Source organism: Heptranchias perlo, chromosome 18 (assembly GCF_035084215.1).
Source record: "Heptranchias perlo isolate sHepPer1 chromosome 18, sHepPer1.hap1, whole genome shotgun sequence".
NCBI classification, from domain to species: Eukaryota; Metazoa; Chordata; class Chondrichthyes; order Hexanchiformes; family Hexanchidae; genus Heptranchias; species Heptranchias perlo.
In genome coordinates this window covers 15,332,644-15,358,359 of record NC_090342.1, presented here as the reverse complement: position 1 = coordinate 15,358,359, position 25,716 = coordinate 15,332,644, and the positions used below count along the sequence as shown (strand labels likewise).

The 25,716-nt window shown below is 39.9% G+C and overlaps 1 protein-coding gene across 4 annotated transcripts in view; it reads right to left on the bottom strand.

Annotated features, from left to right (window-relative positions):
* The window catches only part of cnot2 (CCR4-NOT transcription complex, subunit 2), a 118,538-nt gene that overhangs the window by 41,790 nt on the left and 51,032 nt on the right, over positions 1-25,716 (bottom strand). For all 4 annotated transcript variants that reach the window (XM_067999429.1, XM_067999432.1, XM_067999430.1 and 1 more), the window contains 5 exons: positions 20,383-20,505; positions 12,115-12,184; positions 11,373-11,520; positions 3,566-3,748; positions 1,172-1,251 (listed from right to left, as the gene is read on the bottom strand). In XM_067999429.1, coding sequence (XP_067855530.1) covers positions 1,172-1,251; positions 3,566-3,748; positions 11,373-11,520; positions 12,115-12,184; positions 20,383-20,493 — 592 coding nt within the window. In that variant the 5' untranslated portion in view covers positions 20,494-20,505. The remainder of the gene's footprint in view (positions 1-1,171; positions 1,252-3,565; positions 3,749-11,372; positions 11,521-12,114; positions 12,185-20,382; positions 20,506-25,716) is intronic.

The following is a 25,716-nucleotide window of genomic DNA, read 5'->3' as shown; positions in this document are numbered from 1 at the left end:
AATTATTTGGATTGTTTTCTCAATGCAGCCATTTAGACTGAAAAATAATGGTGCAGGTGGATGTATTATAATTAGAGTTCAAAATAATTGATTCAAGTAAAATAAAATCTCTGCTCCTTCTTGATCTATTTAATTCTTAGCCAAAACCTATCAAAACACTTCTTCTTTGTCATTGTGTGTTAGGCTCTATGTATATTGTGTGCCAGGTGTAGGGCACTAAAGTGCCTGAAAATGCCGTAGCTCCATGTTAATACAAGTTAAAAAGAAAAAACATAACTTTCTGTTGGCAGGCTCCAGGAATGAGCATGCTCTGCTCAGTTTCTGACCAATTTCGCCGAGTGGGTCCTTAAACAGGCATTAGACCACTCATAAGCATATGCAAAGGGCCTAATACCTCTTTAAGGTGGCAGCCACGGATGCATGAATGTCGCCTGAGCGAATATACCGCCAGATATATTTGAGGCACCCTTGCGATGTGGGACATAACTACCTGCACAATTGTACCTTTTTGCTCCTGTTTCACACCCGAGAAACAAGGACTCAATTCACATCACAGTTTGTTTAATCATGAGACATTTTAATTAAATTACTAACATCTTCTAAATAAATGGTAAACAACAAAATCTGTAACTTAGAATGTTCTTGAAAACTGAAAACTGAATACAGCAGCTGAGTGTGGCCATACCTCAAACAATTTTCTGCAAGTGATCAAGTTAGCAAAGTGAAATGATTTGAAATGCAGAATTCTATGACTCAGGTCATGCTACTGATCTGTTGAATTACTTCATTAATACAGATGGAGTAAGCCATTGGCTGCGCCATTTCTGAGGTCCCTGATTCGCTATTATGTTCACAGCGGTGTGTTCAAATTACTTTAACAGGAAATTTTGGAGTAAGTTTGCAAAGGGAAGATTGGGACATGAAACGGCGTAACTAATGGTGTACAGCACCATTTGCGCCGTTCCAGGAAATTCCGGGCCTTCATACCCAATTGATAACAACAAATACTAAGTTATGACCTGAGCCATGGAATTAAAAAGTGCAATTTAATTAAAGATGTGCATACTATGCTTGGAAGTATGAAATATGGCGTAATGCTAATGGCAGAATTTTGTCGGTCAATCCGAACAGGAAATAGTGATGATAGTACTCAAACGAAAAACAGATTTACCTGTGCCATTGAAAATGTTACTTGAAAGTGAATTATTAATCCCAAAAGCCTGATTCCTGTTCATCCCAAATCCAGACATACTGTAAAACAAGAGACATCATTAAATTAAAAGCGCTTTACATTAATGTAGCCTTCTATTTGGTTGGATACAGAAATCAATATTAAGTATACAGTTTCTGAACATGAATTATCATGAACATTTTCAGAAGCCTTTGTAAATAAACACTGTCATACAAATATATATTTTTGTTTGTGCTAAATGCTGAAAGTCTACTAACAAATAGTACATAAGGGCAGCGAGCATATCAACAAAAATAATGCGAAGCATCTTACTATAATTTTACTGCACCCATCACCCTTCACTGGTTCAATCTAGAGGAAATGGAAGTCAATCCTGGTACAAGGCAACATCTGTGCAGCTTTTTTCAAAATCTCATAAGGCTACTTTCACAGCAATGCATACTTCAGACATTTTCACTTCAGCAACTATTCAAACATTGTTTGTTTTCAAAGATCACATGCCAGTCAAAAATCCAGGTATAAAGTTCATTCATAAGGTAATGATAGACATTCTAAGAGACCAACACTAGTCTCCTGATTAGAAATTTCTACAGCATAAGTTTGCAAACTATACATTTTAATATTAATTTGTAATTGTAAAGAAGGGCAGAGGGAAGGCCCAGCAAGTATTTTGCTCCCTTTTAAGTTAATCTTAACATTTTCTGCACTTCATCGGTTTTGCTCCAGAGACAAAAAGGAAACAATGTATTACTATTAGTATGTCTGCATTTAACAGCAGGATTCAGGTGAATCACACTGCACCCAGGAGAGTTTCTCAAATGTTAAGAGAAGGAAATTCAATCTCACTCTCGATTAGTGTTATTAAACATCCTCTAAACACAAATAACATCTTATTTTGATTTGCACCCTTTTTGCAGGGAAGGAAGAAAAATAAAGTGATGTTCTGAACAAGTTTCTTTCCACAAATTGAAGTTTTTATCGTAAAGTCAGTTTCTTGACACTGCTCATATCCGATTTTGTTAGTTGTTGATCTATCTCTGTCAATTTGAATAGTTAGCATGCGAGATGGTGGTTAAGTCATTTATGCAAATCTGCCTATTATGTCAATGGGGTTCTACTATGCACTTAGGAACTTATTTGGAAAAAGATTTGCAGGCCCAGGTCAGGACTCTGAAGCAAAACATAACAAACATGGATGTTCAAATGATGGATGGGAATAGAAAATTAATCTTATTAGATTTTCCCTAGGAACAACTCAAATGCTCAAAAGATTAACTTTGCTGAATAGTTTTGTCAATTTCTTTTTTTAAAAACTGATCTATATTCTATTTTTTTTGCCTTCTTCAGTTTGTTCAGTTTCTACATTGAATGGTTTAAAAACAAAGTAAAAATTTTCACAATCAAATCAGTGGTTCCTCTTATCCTCACAGCAAACTCAACGCAGAAATAGCAGTGATATTTAAAATATTCAGAGCTTGTTTTTATGTTGTGTTCAAAATGTTAAAAATCTGATCATTTTGAAAAAAATGACAATTTCCCTAAGCTGCTATATAAAAATGACAATTATAAAAATCGTGTCCTAATTTAATTAGACCAACATTTACCAGATGCTGTCTTTTTTTTTTAAACCTTGTTCTATATGCTAAGTGGAATAATGTATTTTGTCCAATAAGTGCTAGAACTGTACTTCAAAATATATTTTAAAAGTGAGTCTATTACTTTGAAAAGTATAATCATAATTTACTTTTCACCTCCAAATAATAATTATCACCTCCAAAAGATGCATTAAGTCTTTGAAACACTTCAACCTATACGTTTGTTACTGTAATAATGCATCCGTTGCAGTTCAGGAAGTGTGGGTCCATTTCTTTTTCATCAAGTGTCTTTTCCCCAAAAGCCAAGAGGAGGAAATGGTGAGATTGACAGTAGCTTTCAGTAGGCTTCTGGGATCAAATTATGATTTGAACTACATTAAGTTTAGCTTCACTACATGTTAGAGGAACAATATTTATATATTGGTACAAATATCGGCTGCAAAAGGCAGCCACATTAATAAGCTACTGACCTGAATGCTACAAAAGTGAGAGATTGGTGATTTTTTTTTAAAAAAGATTAACTTTAGGCAATTGGTCAAATTCTAAAGTTCCAGTCACTGTTATACAGTTATTTTAAAAGAGGATATAGTGTATAGGATAGAGCGGTACTCTGTGATCTTTCATCAACTGTTAGTCCTTCCAGAAGGCTATTGCCCATATGCATTAGCAACCAATAGCGAAATTCAAATCTGTTTAGCGTTTTAGTTTACTATAATAAAAGGACCTCTGACTATTACTGACTTTTCCATCATAATCAAAGTTGAAACACCGAGCTTACCTGCTCACTGTAAAAGGCTGCCGGGACGGCTGCTGCTTTGGCATACATATTATGCTAGGTGAGCTTCTGTTTGGACTGCCTAAACCAGAGCTACTCATGCTATTTGTCCTCCCTGGAATCCCAATCCCTTGTCCAACCTGGGAATGATTCATCATATTCCTGGGATTCATAGGCAAAATGCTCCTGTTAAAAACAGCAAATATTAAACAGAAACTGTATGTTATACATATGAAAAGAGTAAGTCTTGGAATAAGATTGCCATCTCTAGCACTGGCACATGAAACTGGTGAAGTACAAGCTGAGCTGTTTTTTCCCCCATGACTGCCAATGTGAAAGGTAATACTCTTCCAATTTTGTGCATATTAATATAACACAAATCATTACATATTATTAAATGTACTTGGAACAGATTATAGAGACAAACATTAAAGGGAGAAAATACACCAAGTGGAAAATGAAACGTGCCAGATAATTTCTGCTGAATCTCCTGGAATATATACTTTTCCAGGTCCACATTTATTACAAACAATTTAAAATTATGCACTGAATTATAACTGGTGTGTTCTTTAACATAAGCTGCTTTCATGGCAACAGCAATAATGTACTTTTGAAACCTCAGCAAAAACCTTAATTTCAGATTGTACCGGATGCACAAGAGAAAGTTTGGCCTCAACATTTCCATATCCTGGTAATCATTTTATTTGTACACAATGCACCAACCCTACCCCTTTAGCTCCAACATAAAACAGTCCAACACAAACTTCTCTAGTGCAATAAATTGGATAGCCAGGTGGTGAACGATAGAATACTAGGGCCTGGTCTTCAGTTGCTTCCAAGCCTTTATTCAGAGAGCTCCACAGTACCCACTCCACACCTCGACAAGCTCTCATATGAATGGATACAAGAGTCCCCAATTGATATGCAACACCTGAATACAATTAACACAAATTGATATAAATTATATAGATACAATTAACAGATTCCCTTCTCTCTTTAAATAAAATTAAACTTTATATGTACAATACAAACAAAAATTTCAAAAATCAAAAACTTCCATATTCTTTACAACACTGTGAAGCAACCATTTCCAGGACCCCTAATTATTTCTTCACATGAGTTCTTCTTTTAGTAAAGCCCACATCCCATGAATGAATAATGCTTTTGATAAGGTCCCACATAAGAGGTTAGTGTGCAAAATTAAAGCACATGGGATTGGGGGGAATATACTGGCACGGATTGAGAATCGGTTGACAGACAGGAAACAGAGAATAGGAATAAAAGGGTCTTTTTCGGGGTGGCAGGCAGTGACTAGTGGGGTACCGCAGGGATCAGTGCTTGGGCCCCAGCTATTCACAATATATATCAATGATTTGGATGAGGGAACCAAATGTAACATTTCCAAGTTTGCAGATGACACAAAGCTGGGGTGGAATGTGAGCTGTGAGGAGGATGCAAAGAGACTCCAATTTGATTAAGACAAGTTGGATGAGTGGGCAAGAACATGGCAGATGCAGTATAACGTGGATAAATGTGAGATTATCCACTTTGGTTGTAAAAACAGAAAGGCAGATGATCTGAATAGTGATAGATTGAGAAAAGGGGAGGTGCAATGAGACCTGGATGTCCTTGTACACCAGTCACTTAAAGCGAGCATTCAGGTGCAGCAAGCAGTTAGGAAGGCGAAGGGTATGTTGGCCTTCATTGCAAGAGGATTTGAGTACAGGAGCAGAGATGTCTTACTGCAGTTCGACGGGGCCTTGGTGAGACCACATCTGGAGTATTGTGTGCAGTTTTGGTCTCCTTATCTGAGGAAGGATATCCTTGCCATGGAGGGAGTGCAACGAAGGTTTACCAGACTGATTCCTGGGATGGCAGGACTGACGTATGAGGAGAGATTAGGTCGACTAGACCTATATTCACTAGAGTTTAGAAGAATGAGAAGTGATCTCATCAAAACATATAAAATTCTAACAGAACTGGACAGACTAGATGCAGGGAGGATGTTCCCATTGGCTGGGGAGTCCAGAAGCAGGGGTCACAGTCTCAGGATACGGGGTATGCCATTTAGAACCGAGATGAGGAGAAATTTCTTCACTCAGAGGGTGGTGAACCTGTGGAATTCTCTACCACAGAAGGCAGTGGAGGCCAAGTCATTACATATATTCAAGAAGGAGATAGATATATTTCTTAATGCTAAAAGGATCAAGGGATATGGGGAAAAAGCAGGAACAGGGTACTGAGTCAGACGATCAGCCATGATCATTTTGAATGGCGGAGCAGGCCCGAAGGGCCGAATGGCCTACTCTTGCTCCTATTTTCTATGTTAATAAAAAACAATCCGACAGTTGATGGCTTGAATCCACACATCTAATTTTAGAGATTTCCTTTCACTCCAGCATTTATTTCAAGCCAGCAAGGTCAATCTATAATCTTTTCTCATTCACATTTTTCGTAGAGTGTACATTATCCCATAGCTTTCATAGCTTTCCTTCCACATCTGCTGCCTCTTTAGGGGTTTCAGAAACACTTCTCTCTGAAAATTATCACCCTGCAGAAATGTGGCTTTTATGTCAGTTGACATACATTCCCATGAAAATGTTGCCAAAAGAGCCAAAAAGATTTTTAAATTACTTTTCTTGTAGTGGGAGAATCTACTCAAACATTTATATCGCCAAGTTTCTCTTCAAAACCATTAGCTACCAACCTCGCTTTAGCCTTACAAGTCCCATCTGCAAGGACTTTTTCAGTACAAACCCATCTGTGCGACAAAGCTGGTTGGGCCTTATCTGTTACCTCAGAATAAACTCCAAATTCTTTCCAACTATCTAACTCCCTTTGTTTCGCCTCTCTTACTCATTTATCCTCAAGTTTATTGGCAGCCATCAAAACTTCACGATCATGATGACTTCTGCTTCTAGTTCTGTTATGTGACTGTTCTGTGGTTTTTGTTTCATTGTCTGACCTAGTCAAGCTACATCTTTTGCTTCCACTTTTATGTCTGTAGGGACTGCTACTGCGAGATTTCCCTCTTTCATCTCTAGTTCGTGATCGTTTTCTGACCCGAAATTCACTTCCGGGCGCCCTACAACTACTTTTACTGCACTTTCGTACTCTTCCACCCTTTTATCCCATTCTGCCAGTTCATGGACCTCGCTGCATGGCCATCATCCTGAACATTCAACCAAAATTTAAACTTACCAGTAACTTTGCCTGTACGTCCAAAAATTGTTGGATCTCTCCATTCATTAGTCCCCTCCGGAACATATGTCACCCCTCTACCCACTTTGGGTAATTGTTCTGTGGATGTGATAGCTCTGTCATGTGTTTCTTGATCATTGAAATTACCACTGTCCAGCCCTGTCTGTACCTCAGGAACCTCATCAAAAAAAACACCACCATCTGAGGCACAAGGTGCCTCGTTTACTTCTATCAACTGCTCGGTCAGAGATTTTGTAATTAATTCCAATTATTCGTAACAGTTTGATTGCTATGTTGGACAAGTATTGTCTTACCATCACGACCTATTACTTTACCAGGGCCTTTCCATTCCCTGTGACCCTCATTTTTATAGTATACCAAATCTCCTGAATTGAACTCTGTCTCAGATGGTCTAATACGATGCCTCAGTGCTCTACGAATTTTCTCTGCTACCTCAGCCTTGATAAAAGCCTGTTTCCCTGCATGCATAGCATTTAAATGCTGAGAAAAAATGGCAATAATTGTAGTGCCTTCTAGAGCAGGAGAATTATCACAAAGAACAGAAGGTAATTTGGGATTGCGGCCATACGCTAGTTGGTAAGGACTATATCCTCCAACCATTTGAAGAGAATTCTTTGCATGAACTATCCATGCTAGGGCAGTTGACAATTTACACTCTGGTCGATCAGCCAAAATTTTATGCACCATGCTATCAATCACAGCATGATTCCTATCACAAAGACCACTGCTGAAAGGGCTCTCAGCTGCTGTATTCATGACAATTGTATTCATATTCTCACATATATCTGAGCTCTGCGTTAGCAAGTTCACCTCCATTATCGGTCAAAAACTTTACTGGTGTCCTAAGTCCAGTCCCTATCCATTTTTTCATAATTTTATCTAGAATAACCTTCTTCTCCTTACTATATATTAGTGTAGAAATACTAAATCTCATAGCCAGGACAATAAAATGTAAGATGAAAATATTTCTGTCTTTGTCCCATACCTTTGGATCCATGGCAACTACCTTGTTAAAGTCACGTGCTAATGGAATACTTACAATAGGACATGGGTGCGTCCGTCTATACTTCTTACAGATTTCACAGTTCTCACTAATCTCTTCTATGAGCCTCTTATCTTCCTCATCAACTACACCTGCATCTTTTAGCAGGATCTTTAAACGTTGACAGGTAGGGTGGGCAAATTGTCTATGTAAATTTAAGACAATTTGTTTTTTTTCTCTCTTATCCTTATCACCTGATGCCATTAATACTTGCCTAACACCGGTGATGAGAATCATCAGGTTTTATTAAGGGGATATAACCGATACCCTGACTGGGTAAACTGCAGATCAGTCGATTTCCCAAAAACAACTGCCTCATCGTGTTCCATGTCAAGTTTCATTTTTGGCTTTTTCATGGAAGGTTTACCCAAAAGCATAGGTATCTCACTAAAATCTACATCCGTAGTTATAAAATGGCATACTCCAGCTATCTTACATGGAATTGCCACTCTTGAGTGAGCTCAAGGTGTTGTCATCTCCAAACCTAAAACATGTAGGACTTTTATATTCATTAATCTTGCGTCGATCTTCGCTACTTAGTGAATCAAGATTACATTTTAACCAATCTACCAAGCATACACTAACACCGCACAATTAAAGGAATCTGTGACTAACACATTCATCATAGGATTAAAACTCCTTGTGACCAGAACAATCTGTTCATATTCATCATTATCTTCATCCTCGTCCTCTGAACTACTTTCTTCATGCATCAATTCAAAGACCCTGCATCTTGGCTCTGGGCAATTCGCCTCATAATGATACTTAAGAGTCACAGCCAAAGCATCTCCTGATTTTTCCTTGGGCATTCCTGGAATTCATTTGACTATTATTACTGTCCCAATTTTGTCTTCTGTTGATATAACTGGATTTGCTGCACCTGCTTTCATCACCAATCTGGCTATCTTTAATCCTCTGTCATATTGATGCCTGCATCCGGTCTCTTGAAAATTTTGAAACCTGGTCTGGCGCCTGCGTTTAGTATCTCGAACATTTTGAAACCTGGTAGCCATCGAATCTTCTATTCTGTGTTACAGCAGAAGGTCTCATTGGTTCCATGAAGGCTGAAAGGAATGACTGTTACCCCAGGATTTTTTTTTTTAAGGCAGCAGACATTTGGTCCAACAGAGTCTCATTTTCCAAGAACTGGACACCAGTTAGGACCAGTTGCCTGTCCATGAGACACCTTAGCACAATCTAGTAATTTAAACACCAGTACCGAGCCAGTGATTCCCAATTCTTGTACAATCTGTTAAAGTCCATGATATACTCTTCCATTGAATGACCGTCCGTTTTCCGAAATCTATCAAATGCTGACCACGCCTCACCGGCACTTAACAGGTCATCTTTCTTGCAGATTTGATCCAGAAATTCTATTAGAAAGGTAAAACCTTCATCATTATCCAATAGATCTGTATCCATCTCAGAAAATACCTTAGTTCTGATTTTACTTCGTTCAGGAAGCGACAATGCCAAGGCCATGTTTTCTCTTTGGCAGTGTAATAACCTGTGTCCACACATCAACCTCATTCTTCCACTGGTCATACAGTTCAAACTCCGAGAACATCAAGGGGAAAATCGTACCTCGATGATTTAAACTTGCTTTCTATAATTTTCCACAATGGTCATTTGGCTTTCACGTTTTTTGGGGGGAGTTTTTTTTATGTCCAAAAAAAATTAGTTTCCAACCTCCACCTTTAGGCAGCCATTCTCTTCTACAATGTAATAAAATGGATAGCCAGGTGTGAAGGATAGAATACTAGAGCCTGGTCTTCAGTTGCTTCCGAACCTTTATTCACAGAGCTCCACGCTACCCACTCCACACCCTAGATAAGCTCTCATACAAATGGATGCAAGAGTCCCTAATTGATACGCACCAACTGAATACAATTAATTGATATAAATCATATGAATACAATTAACATATAGTCTGTCAGCAAGCTCCTCCCAAGGACTCTCATTGTTCAGAAGACAAACCCACCAGAATGAACAAATACAAAACAAATATGTAACTTCTCATACTTTTCCAATAAGCCATCCCTAATAGAAATCATATGGATATACTCGTCCTTAACATTATTATTTCAAATTAAACCACAATTGTAAGACAACTCAACATACATACAAACTAGCAAGAGACAAGTTCAGGACTGATGCCAGCAAGCACATTTTGGCAGAGTCATTGACACCTGTAATGATCTTCCAGGTAGAATTGTGGAGGCAAAAACTGTGCAACATTCAAAGCGCAGCTCGATGCGATAATAGAGCCATAGCTTTCAATGGAAGGATGAGCTACAAGAGTTGAATAACCTACCTAATCTGTACTTAACTTTGTAAAATAAATCAAATTAAAAAGACTGGTAAACATATTCTGAGTGTCCCACTCAACTAATACAAACTTCAAAAAAAAAATAACGCGATTACAACTGTCCCCACTACACAGTATATTATTTCAATTTGCTGCATTAAACGTCACTGCGGCCTCTCTGAGCAAGACTGCCAATTTATACATAATTTCATGTTGTGAATTTATGCATTGTAGGATTAAATCGAGTCTCGCAAACTCATCTCATATAGTTGTCAGGGAAGCGACTTTCATCATCTCTGATCAGTCTGGATCAAACTTCAACATATATCCCAGAGTTTAAAAGGAACGTTTTCACCAATTGCATATCTAGTTTCTCGTCTTGTCCCTAAATTAGGTTTTAACAGGTATTTATTCCATTAAAACATTTGAAATGTAGCTATTTAGACACACAAAAAAAAAGCACAGCAGGATGGAATTCCCTGTGGAAGTTACACCTGAAATTATGCAAATTCGTGCGCCCGTTTTGCCGACGTCTACTTACAATCAAATTTCCTGCCAATCGCATTAATATACGCCAGAACGTAAAAATGGGCGTAAACAAGTGGAAATCAACTTTTAAAAAAAATCAAGGCTCATGGACAATGCTGAACCGTAACCATATATTCCTTCTTTAAATGTGAAAATTAAAGTTTCAAAATGTATGGCTCAAAAATCACAATAAAACACCAGAAAAATGACAGTTTCCAGCTGCGTCTAAAATTCTGGGCTTAATTTTATACCCATTCTGAACCAGTGTAATTGCAGGAAATTTGCATGCATGGCTCTTCAGCCTGGGTGCGGAGCCATTATAATGAGCCAAGATGCGTTCAGGCGCAGGGAAGATAGACGGGCGCAAAAGAGCAAAGAAACTCGGGTATGGCGTAATTAAGTGCATAACACACCCAAATTTCCCTCTATCTTTTACGCCGGGGGAGTGTTTGCTTTACACTCAGATTACACAAGCCTCTGGGCATAAATACACAGGAAATTCCACCTCAATAATTAAATGCCGGATCTATGCAGAGCAATATAGCAGCAACTTGCCTCAGGTGCTAGTCAAATACCTCATTTCATCTACAAAAAAGCTTTTTCCACAATTTAGTGCTATAAAATTCCACAGCAACAGCAGAAAAAAAATGTTTACGTTGTTGAGCACTGATGCAGCAAAAGGTGATTAAAACTCCTTTTATCCCCATTACCTGCTTGGTGAAGAAGGAGTATGAAGTGACATTGTGGGCACTCCTGTTGTTGGCGTTACGTGATTAGGTAACTGAGTACCTTGTGATAAGCTGCGATTTAACTGAGGGTTATTGTTGCCCATTCCCCTCATCGGAAGGCCTAATGCACCTGTGAAAACATGAATATAGTCTCAGTTGTTGTTTAAGATTACCTGAAATATGTTTTCTAATATTGAAGGAGTACTTTTGTTCATAAATAGTACTATTTGATACTGATTATCATCTAGGCATTAAGTAGTATGCTAACTTTATTAAGCTTATCTATTAAATTACCACTAAAAGTATTTTCTCTTTAGAACCAATGCTGAAAACCTATCCCCAGCAAAAGATCTGCATTAGCTGTAAAATTATTTCAGCAAGCTTTTTAGGACTGGGGCTTTGGAAAAGCAATAACAGGTTGTTATATCAATAGCTATACTTTATTAGGTTTAACGTGCTACTTACATGTGCAAATTTGACAATGGATTAGTTCCAGTGATGTCTAAACATTCTGCGTGTAAAACTTATGAAATCCGTGTTTAGGTTTCAGCATTTGCATTTTTTTTCCTTTGTCTTTTTAAACCAGTACTTTTTGATTGAATCATACAAGACAGTGAATAATTACAGAGCAAGCTCTGCTTTCCAGCAAGTGTTTACATTAATAGGTGTCCATTTAATGACTTCCCCTATAAACGCAAGAACCTTAACAACTGAGAAGACTTACTTTGCCCATATAAACTTGCACCAAACTGAGATAGCTGCCCTGATGTTGATGGTGATGGAGATGCCAGCATCTAAAGAAAAAAATATGTGCAGTCAGTAACAAAATTGCAAGAAGTTCAAAGTTTCTATCAGTGGATCAGAAATATACACACAACAGATACAGATCCATCTTATATATCCATTTTTGAGCCACATGGATAATTCTAGATTCAGAATTACTTAGACGAAAGATGGAACTGCATTGGTGTGTCAAATATCAGGGTCAAATGCATTTGATGTCCCATGAACATCAAAAATATTTCTCAAATCTACTTTTATATTTTAAAAAAATGTACAATGCAGATTAGTGAGCTGAGATTTTAACCGTTAGCTATTTCAAGTGTCAGCTTGGCTCAGTTGGCAGCACTCTCATTTGCGTCAGATGATTGTGGATTCAAACCACATTGTAGGACTTGACCATATAATCTAACACTTCGGTGCAGTACTGGGGGGGATACTGCATTGTTGGAGGAGCAATCGTTCAAGGCGGGCCATTCATCTACCAGTTCCAGTGATTCCATTCGTAGAAGAACAGGGAGGTTTCCTAGTATTCGGACCAACATTTGTCCATCAACCAACGTTACCAACCTTATCACATACAAAGTTTTCCTACAAAACTAATCCATTGTAAGCAGAGCGCTTCAAGGCATTCTGAGAGATGTACTAAATAAACGCAAGTTCTTTTTATTCTTCAATGATACCAACCTGAATTTCCACAGCTCATGAATCTTTTCCCATTATTATTATATACTGTTTGGCTTCAAGGTTTGCCATTCAATGCTGTTGCTTTGCCCTGGCTCTTTTATCAATGTGAAAGAATCAGACCTGTGTTTGAACTGTTCTTCTGTGCCCTTACTCTTAGAATTCTTTTCAGTTCAAAGAGAAAGAAGGATGAGCCCCCTAAAGGATGACCTTGATCAAAGTCGAGACCTGTGAATCTCATTACTGTTTCTAGTTTTTAAAGGGTATGCTGGATTGAATTAAACTTATTTCCAAAGTTTTACATTCATCATTTGAAACTCATTACCCTCAAAGCAGCTTTGTAAAGAGTAACCCTGAAGAAGGTTTTCTAAACAGTCAAAAATTATTCTCTTATTGAAAGGAAGTAACATGAGGTGGCAGACAAAACCTCAACCGCATGATCAAGTGAAGTCAACTGAGCCAAGTGAAACTTAAGACAATGTTTGGCAAAAATGGGACTTCAGGACTGCCCTATATATGTCAAACAAGTTATGATGGGACTACTGCTAACATGTGCAATTCACTAGTCATTTATGCTGAGGTGAAGACCAATAAACTAACAGCACTGAAATTATAGAAACTTAAGCTCAAAGAATCCCATGGATTTGTAAAGTTCCATCATCAATTTGTTCAGAACTAAGTACGAGTTCCATGTTAATCACTTTAGGAAGGAAAGATGGCTGTTTCCATGTACCTTTCAAAGTGGAAAACCACCCCAGAGTTTTCCAAATTGATGTCCTAGCTAGAGCCAGGTAATAAACAGGTAGCAGCAATGTAGATTCACCAGCACAGAGCCTTAAAGATATAACGGCCAACATCCAATATTTGTTGAAAGTCAAAAGGTGGTGTAATCTCTTCCTTACTGGTAGTTAGACATGAGAAAAGCAGAGATTGCTAAGTCAACTATGTATATTTTAGATCAGGGAGTCCAGGAAGGTTAAGCTTTCTCTTACTCCCTTTATTTATTATGGTTCATTTATCCACTAGCAAGTAGTGCAGAGAACAGACCCAACAGGTTTCTAAAATTCAAACAGTTGAACCTAGTGGCATTACTGGCATAACAAACAAACATAAATAGAAACAGAGGATTTCTTGCAGCAGTCCAAAGTCACTGGATCTGGGAGGCCTTAGGTAAATCTAGATTTTCTATAAGTCAGAATGTTGTAGTGAGTTTCTACCTTGAACTCCAAAGCTATCAAATTTTCACCCTACTGAATGTGTCCCAGTCCAGATTATTTCTGTAAGATGAGGTTCCATGGTATCTTGCTCCAGCTTTTCTTCCTCCTCCTCCTCCAAGTGTATTCTCTAACATACATGAATATGAATACACCAAGTATAGAAATAATGGTATTTCCATACTTTGCTCGTATGCTTATACGAGTTTTATTATTCCAAGGTTAGACTGTAATAAACAACTTACTATTCTACCTCTTTTTGCTTCTCCCTTCTCAGTTTTCTTGCTGTTGCTTTTTCTTCTAAAAAAAGCTTTTTCTTCTGTTTTCTAGACTGATTTCTTTCTGTTGTGTTTGCTTTCTTTTGTTGCTGTGCTCTTTTACCTTCTTTTTCCACTCACTGCCCTGTGTTCTCTAAGCATTATCTGTTTATTTTATTGCTTTAAGCAACGTTGCTCTGGATCTCAAATAAGCTGTTTTTCTTGCAGCAAAATGAGCATTTGGACTCTTCTGTATGTTATTAGTGCCCCTTTTATACAGCTTCCATGTGCTCCAGAGATCCTGTAAATAAAATGATCTAAAGATATCTCCACTAGGAAATACAGGAATCCAGAAATTGGGGAACAACTAAGTGCATGGTGGGTGTGGAGAGCACAAATAACACAAAGATACTCAAACACAGTTATTTTGTTTTCAGGAATATCCATAAATGTAATTAAAAAGTTTAAACTTTCAAAATTCCAACTCTTCTCACCCTTGACACAAATACGGTATTCGCAAAGAGTGCCATTTAACGTGAAAATTTAAATTGGCCTCGTATCCACAGCCTTATGCGGAGAGACTTTCAGATTTCTACTACCCTTTGTATAAAAAAGTGCTTCCTGATTTCATTCCTGAATGGCCTAGCTCTAATTTTAAGATTATACTCCCTTGTTCTGGATTCCCCCACCAGAGGAAATAGTTTATTTGTATCTACCCTGCCGAATCCCATTATCATTTGAAACACCTTGATTAATCCCCGGTATCATTCCGGCAAATTTGCACTGTACCAATTCCAAGGCCAATATATCTTTCTTGAGGTTTGGTGCTCAATACTGAACGCAGTACTCCAGATGGGATCTGACCATGACTCTGTACGACTGAAGCATCACTTCCTCAATTTTGTATTCCAACCCCTTTGATATATACGCCAATATTCCATTAGCATTAGTTTTTGGGGATCTGTGCATTAGTTTTTGGGGATCTGTGCATTAGCTTTTGGAGATCTGTGCACACGGACACCCAAATCCCTTAGCTCCTCCTCAGCTCCCAGTACCTCACCATCAAGAAAAAATTCCGATTTGTCGTTGTCAGATCCAAAGTTGATAACCTCACACTTTCCCACATTGAACTTTATCTGCTACAGTTTACCCCACTCACTTAGTCTGTCTATGTCACTTTGTAACTTCCTCGTTCCATCTTCACAACTTACTGTGCCTCCTTACTGTCATTTGGAAACTTGGATATACAACTCTCTATTCCTTCATCTAAGACATTAATATATATGGTTAAAGCTGAGGCCCCAGTACAGATCCTTGGGAAATACCACTGGTCACCTCTCACCTATCAGCGAATGTTCCCTTTACCCCTACTCTCTATCTCCTACCTCCCAATCCATGTCACGAGGTTACCTCCAGTTCCATGCACTTTATTGATAACTTCTTATGCAGATCATCAAATGCCTTCTCGAAGTCCATATAGACAACATCCATAGATACTCCCTATCCACCATGCTCGTGACCTCCTCAAAAAATTAAACTAAATTAGTCAGCCATGATCTGCCATTCACAAATCCATACTGACTCTCTGATCAGCTCATACTTGTTCAATTGCTCAGTCACCCTGCCTCTGATAAAATTCCAGTAACTTTTCCACAAGTGATGTTAAATTGATGGGTCTGTAGTAGCCTGTTTTCTCTCTCCCTCCCTCACTTTTTAAATAATGGAGTAACATTTGAAATTTTCCAATCCAAAAGGCACAATTCCTGAATCTAGACAGCTTTAGAAAATTGTGACCAACACGTGCAATTTCTTCACCTATTTCTTTTACTATTCTATGGTGGAAACCATCAGGTTCTGGAGATTTGTCTATCTTAAGTCCCATTATTTTCTCCATTACTATTTTAAAATTAATAGTTTTAAATCTAAAGCTTCAAAGTGTTAACGGCTTTATTGCTCAGTAAACTTTTCTGTAGGTCCAACTTTTTCTGCATATTCTCAAGTCCATTAAGTTTTTTTACAGTAAGAATGTATAGAACATTTTAACCAGCTTTCTTTGACATTCACATACTAAAATATTTAAATGATGCTTCCTGCACGTCTGGATTCACATCAGTAGCTAAGAATGATTAACTGTGCTGATAGGTGATCCTCTCCCACCTCAACGTTATTTTAAAAAATCAAGATGACTATGGCTATTCTGCTGTTGAACCTTCCTCTCATTCTTCCTGAGCTCCAGCTATATCCTCCAAAATCATCATCCTCCTCCCTACAACCTTGCTCTTTTGCAATCAAAACTCACTGTACAGTTTTCTACTTAAATTCATTCTTTTCCAGGATCTCAGAATTATGGAACTCCTTACCTTCCTCCGTCTTCTCTTCCTCCTACAATCTATATACTTTTAAAGTCCAAAGTTAACCACTACCTCTCGATTTACCCTTCTTCTGTTCTTTTCAGCCTTGGTAGTGCCTAAATTATAAGACTGACTCTTTACCCGGCATTCTCAACTTAAAAAAAAGTCTTTAGAAAAGGAAAAAGCATCAAATCCTCTTGGATGAAGAAGGGTCCTAATTGGGAAGACAACAGAAGACAAGGAACGTGCAAATGGTGTATGTATATCAGATCACAAATTCAGAAGCAGCATATCATCGAAACTAAGTTCTGTGACAATGGATCGTCACAAATTCTAAAATGAGAAAAGCAGCAAGACTGACACAAAAGTACCAATTGTGCCAAAGAAGAAATGCTTAGATAGAATAAGGAAATTTCTTATCCATAGATGAAGTAGGCCATTCTTTAAAGTTAATGCTGCAAATGCCATGCATAAGACAGGCTATGCCAAGTCCAGGTTAACCCAGGCAGTCAAGTGTTTTCTATGCTTATCAGGTGCTAGACAATCAGATTGATCTTTTACATTCTCCACTACTTCACAAGGCTCTTCAGGAAACTTTTCAACTGAAAAACTCAAGTCTCAAGTCCAGGAATAGAAAGGACTATTGCCTATCCTCATCCAAAATGAAAAATTCACTTGCAGGTGTTCCCAATTCCTGACAATCATGGAAACAAGGTTCTTAAAAAGATGCCTTTCTTGAGGATCAGGATCATAATCCTGCTGAGGAGACCAGCCACAAAATTCTCTGCTCAGGTGCTAACCTGTCAGCATGTCCAATTAACTTGCAAGAAATTATGAAATCTATATGCACTGTAGGATATTACCTAGAGTCTACAGTAAATACACAATATTAGCATATTGTTTAACCAATAAATGTGGTAGTGGCAATAAGAGTCTGTATCACATCCTGAAAATGCACTTCATCACATATGTTTCGTGTTGCCAATCTCTCTTTCAAGGTGTACACTGGGTTCTGTAACCCTTGCTGTATTATCAACTGAAAATTTGAATTTGTAGAAGGTCATGGACTCAACTGAGAAAATAGCAAACAGCTACTGTAAGTGATCTTCAGTGATTGTACAAATTAATTTATTGCAAAAGCCATTGATCATTTCTTCAGAAAATAAATAGATTTTGATACTATGCCCACAAACAAGACAAAGTTCCATCTGAAGGAACTGTGGGGCAGGCTAATGGTAGGGTTTTCCTGCCCCTCCCCATTCCCATCCATGATTTGTGAATATCAATCTCTAGAAAAAAGAAAACTGCCATTTTACTCAAAAGACTTAATCCAGGTGAGGACCACAGAAAATGTCTTTAATAGAAGTCCAATGCTTCACACTTTCATCCTCGAGTTTTTCATTCAGACCTACCAGGAGGACTCATGGAGGGACTGGTTACAGAACAGGCTTGGTGACCAATAATAATTTAGATCAGATCTGATCAGATCAGATGATTCTAGACCAACAGAAAATAGGGACAATGCAATGTGCACTGCAAGTTCTTGACCATCTGGTTCTCAGTTACAATACAGATTTCAATACACTTCAATTTCAATTGGCTAATAAGCATCATAAGTCTGAGACAGTCTCACTTAGGACTGGGTAGAGAACAAGACTGACAGCAGGAGAAAAACAATTACCCAAGTTCTTCACAATTTTTTTCTCAAAGAAGCATGCAACTTTGCAATTTTTCATATCTGCAGATGTTGTATGCAGATTTTTCATATCTGCAGATGTTGTATGCAGATTTTTCATATCTGCATACAACATCTAACACATATGTAGTGCCTTTAATATAGTTTATAATTCCTACACTGAGTATTGGACTTGAGCAGGACCAAGGAAGGAGATAAGGAATGTAGCTAGGTCAAAAGGGTAGGTATTAAAGAGGCTTTTGAAAGTGAGAAATATAACAAGGCAGAGGGGTTCAGGCAGAGAATTCCTGAATACAGGGACAAAATGGCTGAAGTCTCAGCCACTGATGATGGAGCAAGGGTGGGTGGAGCGGTATGATTAGGAACAGAAGACTGGAGGAAGTTGCTGAGGTGAAGTAGATTGAGGCCATGGAGGAATTTGTGCACAAGAATGGGGAAGTCAAAGTTGATGCGCTGGAAGTCTGCAAGGACAGGGTGATAATTGGGCAAGAACTTTTTGTGGGATGGACTGTAGGCAGCAATCTGGAAGATTACGTTGGTTGGAGCTCAGAAAGCCAGCTGCGAGGGTATTGTAAAGTCTGGAAATGACAATAACATGGAAAAGGGTTTCAGCAGTGGTAGATGTCAAGTAGGACAGAGACAGGTGATATATCAGAGGTGGAATGAGATTTGGTGGAGCAGGGGCAGGATACATAGAAATCGTAGAATCACAGAAAGGTTACAGCACGGAAGGAGGCTATTCAGCCCATCGAGTCCCCGCCAGCACTATGCAAGAGCAATCCAGCTAGTCCCACTCCCCCACCCATTCCCCAGAGCCCTGCAATTTTTTTCCTTTCAAGTACTTATCCAGCTCCCTTTTGAAGGCCATGATTGAATCTGCCTCCACCACCCTCTCAGAAAGCACATTCCAGATCCTAACCACTCGCTGTGTAAAAAAGTTTTTCCTCATGTCACCTTTGGTTCTTTCGCCAATCACCTTAAATCCAAGGCCTCTGATTCTTGACCCTTCTGCCAATGGGAACAGTTTCTCTCTATCTACTCTGCCTAGACCCTTCATGATTTTGACTACCTCTATCAAATCTCCTCGCAACTGTCTCTGTTCCAAGGAGAACAACACAAAGGAGGACACGGACAGAAGAAATGAGAGCACCGTTGTGTAAATCAGTGGAGGATAAGAGGAGAGGGAGTTGAAAATTAAGAGCGAGTGGGTAGTTTTTTTTTCCTGTGGTGATGGACGATGGCAGAGGAGCTTGGAGATAAACAGGGGGATGCTGTTCAGGGAAACAAGGAAGTGATTGGAGACAGCCTGGTCAGACCATGAAAGTTTGCCATGGAGATGGATGGGAGAGTTAAGATGTAGGTGAGGATAAGTGATGACAGAAGGGCAGCAAGGTCAGAGGAGCAGCGGCAGTAGAAACTTGGGTGTAGGGTGAAATCACAGAAGATTAGTCATCACTCTGCAAAGAACGAGTGAGGAAAATATGGAAGGCATTTCAGTAAAGAGAACAGTAGACAACGAGCACGTTAAAAGAGATACAGAGACTGACGATCAGGTGAATCATAAATGCATATTCAAGATCAACAGCACCTGACAGAAAGTACTCCATGAAGGACTGCAGACAAAGTATACTCAAGCTCAGATGTCTACAAGGTTATTAGGAGAGTGAAAACAGCAAATCTACCAATATATTTAAAATTTGCAAATATGTAGTCCATTTATAACCCTGGCTGGTAATCCTTTACAGATCATATCAAAAACAGTTCTAACATCCTTCTTTCAGTCATGGGATCTTAATGACTATGTCATGCATTACGCAACATTCAGCTGCTTAAGACTGAATCTAAAATGGGAGAAAACAGAATTAGGTACACCATGGAGTAGGGGTAATTTATCGTGCACCCAAGGCAGTCTGAGCTTAATGGATATTTAAATAATGCTTACATTTTGCTGAAGTTGTCTGAATCGCTCACTGCAAGCATTTGATTCTAGATAGAAAAGCATTTACTTACATCTTTTTCTGTTCGATGAGGAAACATTGAAGACTGGCTGTAATACAGACTTTCATCATGGTAATCACTCTCCACTCCCTCTGGAAACTTCTTTCTCGCAGCACCAAACATGCTGTTTGTCACCTGTTTCAAAAACAAAGTACAAAAATGTATTCTTTTGCTTCAGACGTTTTTGTCACCATTTAGTGTATTGATACAAAAAAGCTACAGGGAAAATATTATACTTCCATCCAAAATGTTTTCATGTTATACCAAGACGCTTCATGTCCAATGATACGCTTAGTCACTTCAAAGTACTTTTGCCATGGCCATCATTTGACACTAGTGTTCTACAGCTAAAATGCTCTCTCCTGACTCAACCCAAGATTGGAAGGAAAAAAATGATTGCACTATACAGAGTATTTTCAGTTCAAGTATATGTTGTACAAAAGTTTCACACAATGATTATGGTTGCTGAAAACCTAGTGAAAAATATGCCTACAACAAAGCCACCTAAAGGTTTCATAAACTCAGCATTACACTTGAGTGAAATCCTAATGACAACACTGTAGTAATAAATAAAATTCTTTGTAAAAGATAGGTCGTAAGTACAAATAATAGGGAAGTCTGGGTTTGTCTTTGTCCCCATTAGCAGAATTACTGCATGGCAAATTAGATGCAGGAATACACATGAGTAATTAGAAGTTCAGAGATGCATACAAGTTTTTTGATCTTCAGAAAATCTTCATCTCTTAATGAATTTGAAGAGCTCAGATTTAATCCATTAGATTTTATTAGAGTGTACAGTTTTCTGCCATGGTAAATGACAGTCTTTTGAATGGATAATTTTGTTGAATTAAAAATGTACTTCAGACACTTAATGGTGCAACAGCTATAAAATACAAAAAGTATATTATCTGCTGTAATACAACAACATGAAATGGTGTTCCCGTCCATGTTAAGCCAATAAAACCACAGGAGGAGCAGGAAAAGGGAAAGGAAGGAATTTATGGGTACTATCAACCTGAAAAATCCACTGTAAAACAGGGAAAGCCTCAAGGGTGCAAGACCACCCCCCCCCCACACCCCGCCACTCCGGTTTTAGTATCAAGGAGCCATTACAAAGTCTATCAATTTTTTTTTAAGTGAAAATATTATGCCAACTTGTGTGGAATCACATTTTAGTTTAGAAAGAGCTCATTGCTCATATTTCCAATTATTTAAAAATAAAATCACACAAGCACTCAAGAGGATAGAGCAGTGCCCTGTAGATACATGAATGGAGCTTTACCTTTTCCCACTTCACTACAAGTGGGCAGTAAAAGTCTCAGCTCCCCTATTTGCGTTGCTGTAAAAATAATAGTCCTTAACTAGTGCACAGGCTTAATGCAGTATAAAATGACAAAAAAATTGTCCCATAACTGTCAACAAGAAAGGTTATAGTCTGGAGCTTAAATGTACAGAAGTTCAGGAGCTGAATGAGAAGCACAAATTTGCTTATGAATAGCCAGGTTCATTTTCCGCAGTCATGAAGGAAAATCTGAACTTTCAGACTCTTCATTTAGCACATATCTCAAAATCATTCCTCCCATGATTCCATAGGAGATTAAAAGGCAGAATAATGGTTTGTATAAATATATGGTTCAACATGCTTTGAGCCACTGTCCACAAAGGTTTGTAGATACCACAGGATTCATGAAAGACAACAGTTAATACCATCCGTAGAAATCCAAAGGACATCCTGAAGATCTATAAGCAGGTCTTTTGACACAGGCACAATGCTTCAGCCGTGGTCTGGCTCCCTAGATGCATTTGCCCCTTTGTGCTGCAGCATGGCATTGAAAAAAGGAGTGCCTTCAATTAAACATGAGCAACGTAACAGTCAGTGGAATTGTAAAACCTCTTGGATGTCATCTCTCTCGGAGACAACCTCTCCAATACCACTTCCATCCAAAGGTAGCAGAAATTATTTTCAAGGTAGCTGGGACACTGAGATCATTGTGGTGGTAATACTGTGCACAGTTGACATTGAGGAAAAATTTTTTCACCATATTGTGTAATAGCAAAGATGCGTGTGTTTTTTTCTTGTTTTCTTTTCTCCCACTAACAAAAATTAGTTTTATCCTCTCTCAGATCCCAGTGATAGAAAACTACTGAAGATTGCAAAAGGAAGCAGGTCAACCGTAACAATGGCAGATCAGCATCCTCAGCTACACACTATCCAATTTTACCCTGTAGTCATTATCATCCTGGGATTCTGCCTACATTTTTATGTAAGGAATCTTACAACACCAGGTTATAGTCCAACAAATTTATTTTAAAATCACAAGCTTTCGGAGATTATCCCCTTCGTCAGGTGAATGAGTGAAAGGTTCTCAAATCGCATATCTTATATTAGGTTGGGACACCATCACACCAATCAAAAGGTGTCGTTGGTGTTCAGACAGATTAGCCACGGAGAACAGTACGTCCCAGTACACTGAATATACATTGTGTCAAATTACACAGACAGAGAGAAAGAGACCCAAATGGCAGAGAGAGAGAGAGAGAGAGAGAGAGAGAGAGAGAGAGTGTGAGAGAGAGAGAGAATATTAAAAACAGATATCTTTTTTTTCCCCTTGCTGGAGGGGTTACGTGTAGCGTGACATGAACCCAAGATCCCGGTTGAGGCCATCCTCATGGGTGCTCGACGATTTTGCGTTGTCGTGTGTCTCGAAGGCCGCCTTGGAGAACGCTTACCCGAAGATGCTAAAGTGTTCCCCGACTGGGAGTGAACCCTCCTGTCTGGCGATTGTTGCGCGGTGTCCGTTCATCCGTTGTCGCAGTGTCTGCATGGTCTCGCCAATGTACCATGCTCCGGGGCATCCTTTCCTGCAACGTATGAGGTAGACAACGTTGGCCAAGTCACAGGAGTATGAACCATGTACCTGGCGGGTGGTGTCCTCTCGTGTGATGGTGGTATCCGTGTCGATGATCTGACATGTCTTGCAGAGGTTGCCGTGGCAGGGTTGTGTGGTGTCGTGGACGCTGTTCTCCTGAAAGCTGGGTAATTTGCTGCGAATGATGGTCTGTTTGAGGTTGGGTGGCTGTTTGAAGGTGAGTAGTGGAGGCGTGGGGATGGCCTTAGCGAGGTGTTCGTCGTCATCGATGACATGTTGAAGGCTGCGGAGAACATGGCGTAGTTTCTCCGCTCCGGGGAAGTACTGGACGTTGAAGGGTACTCTGTTGGTTGCGTCCAGTGTTTGTCTTCTGAGGAGGTCTATGCGATTCTTCGCTGTGGCCCGTCGGAACTGTCGATCGACAAGTCGAGCATCATATCCCATTCTTACGAGGCCGTCTTTCAGCGTCTGTAGGTGTTGTAAGATTCCTTACATTTGTCCACCCCATCACCGGCATCTCCACATCATGGCTACTATCGACACCACAAACTGCCGGCTCACAGTGGAAAGGATCTCCACGAAGATCGCGCATATCAACACAGACATCAAGTTTTTACAGAGCTGCAAGAAAGCAGACAAGATCCCGAAAGGACTACAGATCACGAACCCACTCAAATCGACATACAACTCAGATTACGCTGAGAGACTCTGCCGTCGTACCTCTCGCACACTCTGCAACCATCTCGTACACCAACTCTACAGCAGACGCCGCAACCTCGAAACCAAGATAGAGTCCATACTCTCAACCTGTACTCAGGACACAGCAGACCAGCTACGAGACACCGCCAAACAGACGAGGCAACGGAACTACACTGCCTACATGAAAACCAAGAGCAGGAAGCTTGAGAAATTCGGCATCACCACCAGCATCAACCAAGCCTCCCCCGGTACCACGGTTACAACCACAGGGAAGTCTATCGTCAATTTGTCCGACCACACCCTTCAACCAGACGAAATCGAAGTTCTCAGCCGAGGGCTCAATTTCTGCCCCACCACCAAAATGGACCCCATCGGTCTCGCGGCGGACACAGAGGAATTCATCAGGAGAATGAGACTCCGGGAATTCTTCCACAAATCCCAAGATTTCAGCAGCGAACCCAATGAGACAATCAACGATCCGGAACAGCAGACAGAGGGATCCGCGGTACAGCAACCGAAGAAAGAGTAAAACTGGACTCCTCCGGAGGGTCGCTGCCCTAAGCTTGACATGTATGCTCAAGCTGTCAGGAGATGCGTCAATACCAGATTCATCAGCCGCACTCACAAGACGGTCCAGAATGTCACCCGAGCACAACGCAACGCCATCAACGCTCTCAAGACCAACCGCAACATCGTCATCAAACCAGCGGACAAAGGAGGAGCCATCGTCATACAGAACAGACTATTGCAAAGAAGCATACCGACAACTGGACAACCAGGAACACTACAGACGGTTACCCGCAGATCCGACCAAAGAACACACCCACCAGCTCAACAAACTGATCAAGACCTTCGATCCAGACCTTCAAAGCATCCTACGTGCTCTCATCCCACGTACTCCCCGCGTGGGAGACTTCTACTGCCTCCCAAAGATACACAAAGCCAACACACCCGGACGTCCTATCGTATCAGGCAACGGAACCCTGTGTGAGAACCTCTCTGGATATGTCGAGGGCATCCTGAAACCCATCGTACAGGGAACCCCCAGCTTCTGTTGCGACACTACAGATCTCCTACAAAAACTCAGCACCCACGGACCAGTTGAACCAGGAACACTTCTCACCACGATGGACGTCTCGGCACTCTACACCAGTATCCCCCATGATGACGGCATCGCTGCAACAGCCTCAGTACTCAACACCAACAACAGCCAATCTCCAGACGCCATCCTACAACTCATCCGCTTCATCCTGGATCACAATGTCTTCACCTTCGATAACCAGTTCTTTACCCAAACACACGGAACAGCCATGGGGACCAAATTCGCACCCCAATACGCCAACATTTTCATGCACAAGTTCGAGCGCGACTTCTTCACTGCACAGGACCGCCAACCAATGCTATACACCAGATACACCGACGACATTTTCTTCCTATGGACCCACGGCGAAGAATCACTGAAGAGACTACACGATAACATCAACAAGTTCCATCCCACCATCAAACTCACCATGGACTACTCCTCAGAATCGGTTTCTTTCTTGGACACACAAATCTCCATCAAATACGGGCACCTCAGCACCTCACTCTACCGCAAGCCCACGGACAACCTCACGATGCTCCACTTTTCCAGCTTCCACCACAACCACGTCAAAGAGGCCATCCCCTATGGACAGTCCCTACGAATACACAGGATCTGCTCAGACGAGGAGGAACGCGATGGACACCTACAGATGCTGAAAGACGCCCTCGTAAGAACGAGATATGACGCTCGACT